The 12,103-nt window shown below is 40.2% G+C and overlaps 1 protein-coding gene across 2 annotated transcripts in view; it reads right to left on the bottom strand.

Annotated features, from left to right (window-relative positions):
* PDE6C (phosphodiesterase 6C) overlaps nt 1-11,488 on the bottom strand; it is a 50,200-nt gene extending 38,712 nt beyond the window's left edge. For both annotated transcript variants that reach the window (XM_072995321.2, XM_020782886.3), the window contains exon 1: nt 9,624-11,488. In XM_072995321.2, the coding sequence (XP_072851422.2) occupies nt 9,624-10,103 (480 nt within the window). In that variant the 5' untranslated portion in view covers nt 10,104-11,488. The remainder of the gene's footprint in view (nt 1-9,623) is intronic.
* Nucleotides 11,489-12,103: the final 615 nt, after the last annotated feature.

Here is a 12,103-nt window from a genome sequence, read left to right as displayed (position 1 = left end):
CATGGCTGATCAGAGATTCGACCCGTTCTCCAGAATCCTAGTCCATCACTGTATCCAGTACACCACACTGGGGATTCATACTGACATGCCTACAGCAGCCAAACACTTGCATGGCACCAATCCACTGAAATATACTGAATTCACTGAAATATACACATATTTTAAAAACAGTGCTTAATAATGTTCACTATACAAAAAAGGAAGTGATATGTTCACCAGAATTGGAATGAGGGCAAGCACTATTTAAAGAACAAAAAAACTGGCACTGAAGAGATACACATTTAATACTCAAACATCACACTTCCTTCCTGATAATTACTAAAATATTACTTCAAATATATGAATAGATTATACTGCAGTACACTTGTTTTTCTAAGGAATCGATTGCAGCAACCTGTTTTGGTTTTGTTGATGATGTGTGCCCTCATGTTGCTTCTGAGTTAGGGAAACCCTTGAAAGGGTTTTCAAGCTACACAATATGTTTAAAGAGTTATTTATCATCCTCTCCAGTGATTTTCCATGGCTGAATAGGAGTTTGAATCCACAGCTCCTAAGCCCAAGTCTGACACCTCATTCACTATACCATACTGTACGTACACCTTCACATTTGCTTGCTGTGCTAGAAGATACCAAATACCAAAGCATACAAATAATACCACAGCTTACAAATTCTTGCAACTGGCTTCCTATTCTAGGATGAAACTTGTTGTTGTTGTTGTTTAGTCGTTAAATTGTGTCCAACTCTTTGTGACCCCATGGACCAGAGCACGCCGGGCCCTCCTGTCTTCCACTGCCTCCCGGAGTTGGGTCAAATTCATGTTGGTAGCTTCGATGGCACTGTCCAACCATCTCATCCTCTGTCGTCCCCTTCTCCTCTTGCCTTCACACTTTCCCAACATCAAGGTCTTTTTCAAGGAGTCTTCTCTTCTCATGAGATGGCCAAAGTATTGGAGCCTCAGCTTCAGGATCTGTCCTTCTACTGAGCACTCAGGGTTGATTTCTTTCAGAATGGATAGGTTTGTTCTCCATGCAGTCCAGGGGACTCTCAAGAGTCTCCTCCAGCACCACAATTCAAAAGCATCAGTTCTTTGGTGGTCAGCCTTCTTTATGGTCCAGCGCTCACTTCCATACATCGCTACTGGGAAAACCATAGCTTTGACTATGTGGACCTTTGTTGGCAAGGTGATGTCTCTGCTTTTTAAGATGCTGTCGAGGTTTGTCATCGCTTTTCTCCCAAGAAGCAGGAGTCTTTTAATTTTGTGGCTGCTGTCTCCAACTGCAGTGATCATGGAGCCCAAGAAAGTAAAATCTGTCACTTCCTCCATATTTTCCCCTTCTATTTGCCAGGAGGTGATGGGACCAGTGGCCATGATCTTGGGTTTTTTGATGTTGAGTTCAAACCATTTTTGCGCTCTCCTCTTTCACCCTCATTAAGAGGTTCCTTAATTCCTCCTCACTTTCTGCCATCAGAGTGGTATCATCTGCATGTCGGAGGTTGTTGATATTTTTTCCTGCAATCTTAATTCCAGTTTGGGATTCATCCAGTCCGGCCTTTTGCATGATGTATTGTGCATATAAGTTAAATAAGCTAGGGGACAATATACAGCCTTGTCGCACTTGTTTCCCAATTTGTTTGTTTCCTCACACTTCCACTGTGTATTCATAAGGGATTTGGTTTAGATTATACCTGACTAGCCCAGTGGTTTTTCCTCCTTTCTTCAGTTTTAGCTTGAGTTTTGCTATAAGAAGCTGATGATCAGAGCCACAATCAGTTCCGGATCTTGTTTTTGCTGACTGTACAGAGCTTCTCCATCTTTGGCTGCAGAGTACATAATCAATCTGATTTTGGTATTGCCCATCTGGCGATGTCCATGTGTAGAGTTGCCTCTTGTGTTGTTGGAAAAGAGTGTTTGTGATTACCAGCTTGTTCTCTTGACAAAACTCTATTAGCCTTTGTTTTGAACTCCAAAGCCAAATGTACCTGTTGTTCTTTTTATCTCTTGACTCCTTATTTTAGTGTTCCATTCCCCTGTAATGAGAAGAATATTTTCCTTTGGTGTCATTTCTAGAAGATGTTGTAAGTCTTCATAGAACTGGTCAATTTCACTCTCTTCAGCATCGGTGATTGGTGCATAAACTTGGATTATTGTGATGTTGAAAGGTCTGACTTGGATTCGTATTGAAATCATTCTATCACTTTTGAGATTGGATCCCAGTACAGCTTTTCCCACTCTTTTGTTGACTATAAGGGCTACTCCATTTCTTCTACGGGATTCTTGCCCACAATAGTAGATATGATAATTTTCTGAATTGAATTCACCCATTCCTGTCCATTTTAGTTCACTGATGCCCAGGATGACAATGTTTATTCTTGCCATCTCCTGTTTGACCACGTCCAACTTACCGAGGTTAACAGATCTTACATTCCAGGTTCCCATGCAATATTTTTCTTTGCATCATCGGACTTTCCTTTCACTTCCAGGCATGTCTGCAGCTGAGCTAACCACCTCATTAGCTCTGGAGCTATTTAATTAATTAATTAATTTATTATTAGATTTTTATCCTGCACCTTCTAGACAAAGTCTATTCAGGGTGGCTTACATAAAATCATTCATACTACTTGTACTTGTCCTCTGCTCTTCCTCAGTATCATGTTGGACGCCTTCTGACCTGAGGGGCTCATTTTCCAGCATCATATCTTTTAGCCTTTTGTTTCTGTCCATGGAGTTTTCTTGGCAAAGCTACTGGAGTGGCTTGCCAGTTCCTGCTCCAGGTGGATCATGATTAGTCGGAACTCTCCACTATGACCTGTCCATCTTGGGTGTCCCTGCATGGCATAGCCTGTAGATTCTCTAAATTACTCAAGCCCCTTGGCCACGACAAGGCAGCAATCCGTGAAGGACATGAAACTACCCATAGTCATTTACTGCCCTGGTGCAGTGAAGTCGATTTACTTATTTGAATAAAAAAAAAGTACAACTTATTTTTGTTACTTAAAACTTCCATTTGTCTTATAATGTATTAGGTCAGTGGGCATGCTTGCCTTTCTGTTTTTTGGTACTATTAAATCCAGGATTAAACACTATTAGCTCCTGTGATCAACAGGTCTGTTTTCCCACTAATCCTGGTTGGGGGAAGGGAACAGATGCTGTTTCTAAGCTAATTAATGAGGGTCTAGCTCTTCCCCTCTGCTTTAATCTTCTGAACTATTAGGGTAAGGTGCTTCCTCACGTTTCTTGGTAATTCTCCAGGTTTTAAGGAGATAACTCTAGGACAAACAAGTACTGAAAGGGCGGAGTCTTGGTGTTTTTTTTTTTTTAAAAAGTGACATCCAGCCCATTCTTGTTTCAAAAGAATGCTGTTGAATTGCACAAAATCAATGAATACAATTAACAATCATGTACACCCAGGTGGGCAAAATGAAACCCCTGCTTGTCAACTCTTATCCGTTTGTGCCAACTCAGCCAGTGGTGAGGAATGCCAGGAGCTGCAGTCCAGCAACCATCAGAAGGCTGCCTTTTTGTCCATATAGATAAAAAAACTATTCTTTACACATTTATGCAACCAAATATAGTCAGAACTATCCATACATATGAAGAACAGATCAGCAAAGGAAAAGCAGGCCGTGGGAAATACAAAGAGAAGTATGAGGAATGTCAAATGTGCCCACTATAGACTTGGCCTACCTAGTGTCTCCAAATTTGAAAATTATCATATACCACACAAAATAGTATCTTGCCACCAAAAGCTTATGCTACAACAGCACATTTGTGTCCAAGGATCTCCTACCAACTCTCCTCAGACTGATGAAGCTAGTTGGACGGGTAGCGAAACGTTTCAACCTAATAAGAAAGAAGTCCAGTTGCCACGACTCACCTTCCAGATAACCTCACCTGGATGACTGAGACTCTTCACAGATTTGTGTCCAAAGTTTATCATGTACATTATTCTAAAGGTTTAAGGTTCTACTCTGCAATTAATTTTGTCAGGGGACGAAAAAAGCAAAAACGGTCCAGGAGGGACATGACTTCAGGTATCCTCCTGACAAATCCTGTTGCCATGGTCACCCATTTTCCCAACTTTTCTTCACTCTGGACTGGAGGCAAGGGTGTAGATACCTGGAAACAGACAGTGAGTGGGCTTAAGGATGGCTAGTTGTAAACTCCCCATTTAAGAAAAGGAAACCAGGTGAGCTAAACTGGTTGGTGGCCTTTTAAAATGCACTGATGTGAGTGAAGATGAAAATTCCCTTCTCAAGAAAGATTTCATAAAAGAAGTACAATTTCTTTCTGCACATAAACAATTGTAGCAACTTTGTAGGCTGTCTTCGAAAAATGCATGAAGATACTAGCATAAGTGAAGGCACATCCACTTTCCTTAAAGAAAATGCACTGTCAGTTGCTTAGAGACTACTGTCCCTTTAAGAATAACCTTAAAGGATTTTCAGGAGAAGCACTAAGGACTCCTAATATAATTAACCCACAGCAATGGATATGTTACTGATTAAAGGGCAGTATCTGCAGCCCTCCCTTAGGTAAATGTCCCAGTGACGTCAAACAGAGTTTTGACTGTAGAACAAGGTCTTTGATGAGGCGGGACCTTCCACGTTTGTTTTTCAAACTTGCAAAATAAAGCTAGCAATGAATGGTAGAACATAAGACAGTGCTCTTAAATGCCCGATGCTAAACAAAATTTCCCCAAGTGAAAAACAGTGGGGGTGACGTTCAACTCTAGATTTTTAAGAATTCCTGTGGGTGGCACAGATTTAAATCACAACCGTGACTATTTATATACATGGAAGCTATTGTTGTTGTTTTTTTTTTTCTCGTTAAGTTGTGTCCAGCTCTTCGTGATCCCATGGACCAGAGCACGCCAGGCCCTCCTGTTTTCCACTGCCTCCCAGAGTTTGGTCAAATTCAAGTTGGTAGCTTCAGTGACACTGTTCTACCATCTCGTCCCTGGAAACAGGCAGTGAGTGGGCTTAAGGAGGGCTAGTTGTAAACTCCCCATTTAAGAAAAGGAAACCAGGTGAGCTAAACTGATTGGTGGCCCTTTAAAATGCACTGATGTGAAAGAAGATAAGAATGACCTTCTCAAGAAAGATTTCATGAAAGAAGTATAATGGAAGCTATTACCCTATTTAAAATTTTTAATTTTCCAGAAAGTGTCATTTACTAGCATTTCCCTGTTTTATTTTTCTGGATATCACATGTATTGTCAGCAATGATTTTGGTTTACCAAAGCAATATTTGTTTAAGGAAAAAAGTTTTTAAAATGTTGTGTAAGTGTAGTGCTAACAAATACAATTTACACAAAACACACACCTAACATTCTTTCTGATGCACAAAGAATGGTGAGACAGAACTACTCAAAGCAAAGTAGTTTTAAATCCTACTAATTCTAATTAAATATATCTCTATATATAAATGTAACAAGTCCTAAATTATATATTTAGGACTTGTTGCATTTATATATATATCGTCATTGTCGTTTAGTCGTTTAGTTGTGTCCGACTCTTCGTGACCCCATGAACCAGAGCACGCCAGGCCCTCCTATCTTCCACTGCCTCCCGGAGTTGTGTCAAATTCATGTTGGTTTAGATGAAGCTGTAATATGAAATTTATTTTACAAAATAGAGTAAACAGATTATTCAGGAGGAGATTTTTCTAACAATTTTAGCCTGACTATTATTTTTTGTAGCTGGCTGGCTAGCTCAGTGTTTTAGCTACCTGGCTGTGGAGCCAGAGGTTAGGAGTTCAATTCCTCACTGTGCCTGCTGAAGAAGAGCCAACCTGTGTGGCCTTGGGCAAAGCTAAATAGTCCCAGGGTGTCCCCAGAAGAAGGGAAACCTGAGTATTCTCTAACTGGAAAACCCTGAAAAGGGTGACCATAAATCAGAATTGACTCGATGGCACACAGTCATCATAATCAACAATAACAAAATGCATGTGATCTACTATCAAGTCAGTTTTGATTTATGGTGACTGTATTAGGATTTTCAAGGTTTGATTTATGGTGACTGTATTAGGATTTTCAAGGTTCATGAGATATTGAAGGGATAGTTGTACCACTGCCATGAACACCCAGGATTTGAATCAAAGCCTCCTGAGTCCTAGTCTGATATACTGCCCACTACACTGCACAACCATTCATTATTCTTGAAGTGACTCTGAATTTCCTATATGGTAATGGCTTGGTTCTGCTTGGGAAAGGTCACAGGAAGATATAATTGTTATGAAGTTTTTCATAAGCTTATGTTTTTTATATCAAGATTGTTTTAACAAAATATAAGATTGAAAGCCAGATTACAAATTAAGACAAATTCATATTTACTACTATATTTTCACTTCATATATAATTTTTTTTAAAACCTACCTGAACTGATACAGAGATATCAGACACACAGGAGAAGCCATGTTTATCTCCTGATGGCCAATTACTAAACCAAACCCCATGAATTTGCAAAATGCAGACTGAGGCAAGCTTGCTTTAGAAGAAACGGTCTTTCACCTCTTAAGAGAGCTCTGCTTCTAATGTCGTGATAACTGTATCATCTAGTTCAGCCTATTATATATATAAATATATAAACACAAATATATAAACTCTCTCTCTCTCTCTCTCTCTCTCTCTCTCTCTCACACACACACACACACACACACACACACACACACACACACACACACACACACACACACACACACACACACACACACACACACACACACACTTGATGAAGTGGGCAGCACTTCACAGAAACATACACCAAATAAAAGATGTTCATTCTTAAGATTACACAAAACTCTATGTTACTTTTGGTTAACTGGGGGCTGTTGTTCAAATTTTCCCTAGAACAAAAGGTTGACTGCCACAGTGGAAGTCTGAACACTTCAATCATTTCATCCTTTTTTTCTTCACCTTGCAGAATTCTTTGTGAATCATACATGGTGTCTTCTGATTGACAGTTGAGAAACAGCCAGATCTTGCAATTCCAAGAAGAGAACAAAACCAGTAAGGGATTGCATTCTGTTTGGTAGTTCACAAGAGGTGCACAGGATTTAGAGACATTCCTTTTTTTTGAACTACCCTTCCCAGAATCCCCTAACTGGTTGAGGACATTATGGAAGTTGTAGCCCTAAAAGTAACATTTTGAAGCTCTAGATGTTTTCTTACATTGAGGCTTTGACATTCTCACCAGCTGTTTGTGTGAATTCATGATTATGGTCACAGCAGGACAGAAATTGGGAGAGACATTTGTCATTCAGACTTGCATTACCCACTGGCATAAAGTTGAGGCAAAGCAGGTTTAAGTCTCATGTGAAAATTCCTTTATTCCTGTGCAGAACAAATTGATTGGCTATCAAATGTTTACATTCTATTGTATAAATCAGTGGCACACAACGTAAGAAATAAACAAGTTAAAGCTCCTTTTGAAATTGTCTACAAATCTGGGCCAGATCACACATTAAGGCAAATGTGTATTTACTCCTTGTAAAACATTATCTTTCTATGCATGCAGATCTTTCAGTACTGCATGTTTGAGTCACCAGTTATGCAAACAAAGCCATACTATTTCCCAGCTGACCAACTCACAACAAAACAAAACAAAGCCGCCATCCTCAAATGAGGAATGGGGCAAGACTGCATTAGAATAAATGAACAATGTATTTTTTTTCTTATAGATGCACAGTTTCAGTGTCTTGCCTAGTTTCATCAGGATGCTGTTTCTATTCACATGGCATGCTTGAATATTTTTAGCAAACTTATTTTATGTGACAGGATGGCTGGGAAACCTCAAAGGCCACTGAACCAATGGAAGAAAGTAAAAAGAACCCACTGCCTCGAAGCCGAACAAGCACATCTTTTGGAAGTGTTTTAAAATCTGAAGTTGGATTTGGTTATTAAGACATAGGCCCATCTCTCTTGCCTCCCTGAACCTCATGAACAAATAGAGATACCAACAAGGGGATACTGTGCTATTGGTAATATAATGCTAAAGACAGACAGAGGATTGGACCCACATTAATTTACTTGTGCTTTAGTCTCATTTAAATAAAATAGCCAGGCTTGCAATGAATGATTTAAATGCCATTAAATTCAATAGGACTCGTGACTTAGTGCTGATTCCGATGGGCATTTATTTGTCTTGCTATTTTGATGCATAATGAGGTCAGGTTGATTCACTCTTTTTTCCCGGTGACAATACAACATAATTGCTAGAATATACCAATTTGCCCCCATAGCACTACATTTTTGTGTGGGTTGGTATACTGTAGTTTAATCTGTTTCCAGCGTGTGTGATGGCTGTGAATGAACTGAAATCAAGTCTTGCAGTTGTCAAGTTGTGGTATCATGAAGTGGCTTAATAAGTAAGCCACTTCAGGATATTGGCAGATTCAATGCTTTTCTTGCTTCTCTGTAAAAGCAAATGTTTTTCACTCTACTAGACCGTTGCTGTTGTGCTGAATTACTTAGATTAATTTTAAAAAATTCTTTGCATGAGATGCTGATTGAAACCACCGCTGCAGGTAGTTTTTCAATCAGCACTACACAAAAGGCAAAGAGAAAATAATAATCTAAGTGTTTCAGTGCATCAGCAGTTTAGCACAGCCAAAAATCCATAATTTTGCTTCCCCCTCAACAGAGGAGTAGGGGAAATCTTCATTTGACAGCAGAAGGAGCTAGAAGGTCGCTTGAGGTTGATATGGCCTTTGGACATAAAGATTCTGCCAAATGGCATATTGCTGCTCCTCCCAACCTCAAGCAACTTTATTTAGACAGGATAGCACCAGCCCATACCAAAAGGGCTAGTATAGTTGTGCCCTTAACCTAGATCTGATCCAAATACTGTATTTCATCCTATATACTTCAATCAGTGATCTCTGGGGGCTAAGTGCCATTTTCAGGTATCTTGGTAGCCTGAGAATAAGGGGTAGAAACAAAGGAGCTAATCTGCATTTTTTTAAAAAAATATTTAATGCAGTGGTTATACTGTACATTGTAAAGATTGTTACAAGGGTTTTTATAAATGGAAAATAGGTTTGTCAGAAAAAGGAGGTTGTCCAAAAAGCACTCTTGCATCCCATAGTAGCCAATTTTGCCATTTGAAATGCTGAAGGGAATAACACACACACACAAAATTGGCTCTGAGGGCTTCATGTAGTCCACAGGCCACACAGTCCTTACTCTGCCTTACCCAAATGCAATCTGCCTAGCAGATTTTTCCTGCCACATGGAAATTTACAGGAGTTGCTGTTTACTTTCTATGCTTATAGCATAACTGTAACAATGAGCAAATAGAATTCAAAATTGATATTTAGCCTATGAACATTTGAACACTCACTACTGTTTGGACACTCTGTCCCCAGGTTTGCACCAATATTCATACAAGATAAGTACAGAATCTGGGAATTTGTTGATTTAGTGCACTTGGTTTAAATCCTTCAGATTTATGTGTTCTCCTATATTACCACCACCCTTCTTCATTTCCAGCAATATACCCATATGTAGAAGAAACAATCCTGTCAGCACTTCATTAAATGGTTTAAAGGATGGACTACACCCATACTCCATATCTGGAGAAAGGACTTTACCCATTCCCAGACACAGAAAAGCTCACCACTTACCTTTTTTACATCTGGAATGTTAAATAGTTTCTTGGTATGAGCAACCCAACCCACTATCCCAATGTCCAGAGGAAAAACAACTTCTTTCTCAGGAGGCACCAGGTTGTTTTCATATTTGGAGGTAGCTGTGACATCAAGGAGCCGACTAGCTACCTCTGGAATACCGTTGCGAGATCGGTAAATAAACATACTACACCGATCGGCTGCCAACAGCTGGGCCAACCTCTGCAGGACTTTATGCACAATCTTCTCCATATCGGTGGTTTCTTGCTGGATTTCCAACAACAACTCCAAAAGCAGCTGACATTCCTCAAGCTTTGTCATCTCCGTGAAGGAGACGCCATCCTTCACATCCCCAGGGCTGACTTTGAAGACGCTTCCCACAGCTTCGAGGCGCAGTTTTCGGTCATAATACTCCTTGGCAAATTGTGGGTTGTTCTCCAGGTATTTCTCAACTTCTGCTTTATTGATCTCACCCATTCTGCTTGGCTCCGCCTTGGCAAGTTTTTCCTTTTCCTTTTCAAACCTGCATTACCGTTGCGCTGGCCGCGATGGCACCCCAACGTTTTCCTTTCCTGTTACTGGGGAAATGGTACCTTGTGCATTCTGTATCTCCCATAGGAATCGCCCTGCAGGCTTCCTCTGTGGCTTTCCAACCTTCTAAAACCCTTGAGGTATGACAGCAGTCGACTGGCTTAGTGTGTTCTTAGCAAAAGATCTAGCAGGCTGCTAATTAAAGAGATGTCAGGACACTAAACCCTTGAGCGCTCTTAGCTCATAAATCCAAAGGGATACATTCTAGCATGATAAATGAACACTGCAATCTATACATCACTCAAGAGTTTAAAAATGACACACGTTTGAGGGTGTGTATATATACATATATATTCTCACTTCCTTTTATAAGGTTTTTCTCTTTATGCTTTGTTCATATGCAGGATTTCCATTGACGTGCAAAGCAGGGAATTCTTAAGCCTGCTTCCCTCCTCATCGATGTGTAGATAAGCACTTCACAAACGAGCACGTGCATTCTCATGCACATGCCCAAATCCTCTTCATTATCAGTGATACGTATTTCTTGAGTATCCCGAAGCATCTTGGGAAGCCACTTGATGGCTGGACATACTTTCCTCTCCATGAACTGGGTGATACTAAGCCTCAGATCTCTATGGTAGAAGCACAAAGATATAAAATGGATCACATGCTGAAATCCCTGCACAAATGTTCATAGGCTGCACTTAGTGAGCCTCAGTGTCTCTCTCAGAGAAGGCAGTAAAATAGTTTGGACTACAATCCTGATATGCATTTTGGATTTTCTGCTTTTATTGAAATGAATTCTGATCAAGGTTTACTCATAGATTTACTCTGACATGCGTCTGCTCGGAGTTTTATTAAGTTTTATTGGTTAGATTGGGACGTAGTCATGCTTACAGTAGGCTGCCTGAAATGAATGGGATATAAGTTAACTGTGGGTAGCTTTTTACATGGATTTAAGTGGATGTACTATAAGCACGATCAAGTCTGGAGCTAACCTATTGAGCTTAATTAGAATTTACTTCTGCATACACATATGTTGGAATGGGCTACGTGATTTGTTTCAGCAAAACTAGAGAAAGCCTTTCCAAGGTTTTCTAGGTAGAGAGTCCTCCGAAGTGCATTATCATTCCCTTCTTCTGGGAGCACCCTGGGACTGCTGATTGCCAAGGTCACATAGGCTGCCTCTGCCTCCAGGAGGAACAGTGGAGAAGACAACCTCAGACCACTGAGCTATCCAGCCAGCTAGCACTTTTACAACACAGTGTCACATAATAACACAGTTCTTCCATTTAAAGACTTTTTCCATTTTAAATACAGTACAACGTAAATTTATTACTTATATTACATGTTTTCAGGGGGGTTTTTTGCTATTAGTCACTGTGACTCTCTGAGTGAGCAACAATATGGTCAATTAGTTAGAGCCGAAGGAGTGTCTACTCTTTCACATTTTTATTGTAAGGTTTTCAAGGGTATTTAAGGAAGTGTTACATTAATCATACCACAGTAAAGCCTCTTTTCTTAAATCCCATCTGATGTGTATCGAACATAGTGCCAGTTAACACTCACATTACAAACCTAGTACTTCACCTTTAGCAAGTTTTAGCTCAGATAGGGGGAAAGTCCTCCCATTAGGTCAGGGTGGGGGCGATAGGTGGGTGTGGGTGTGATCACCTCAAGCAAAAAAGGTGCTACAAAGTGTGGGGCTAGCCGTTTTCCTATGGTAAAAAAACCAAAGCTGTGCATCTCAGGTAGCTTGACCTGCACTCAACTAAGCTAGCTAACCATCCTTCACATCTGGTGACGTCCTGATGCTGTTCCATCACCAGTGTCCTGCTAAGGCCTACCTGCTGATCTGGTTGTTTGTGGTAGATGAAATAATGGGGCATTCTCTATTTGCCCCAGGCACAAAAATGTCTTGGGGTAGCCCTGAGTTGTCAGACCAT

The sequence above is a fragment of the Pogona vitticeps genome, chromosome 3 (genome assembly GCF_051106095.1).
Source record: "Pogona vitticeps strain Pit_001003342236 chromosome 3, PviZW2.1, whole genome shotgun sequence".
NCBI lineage: Eukaryota > Metazoa > Chordata > Lepidosauria > Squamata > Agamidae > Pogona > Pogona vitticeps.
Note: the sequence above shows the minus strand (reverse complement) of the source record. Positions and strands in the feature narration are given on the sequence as shown.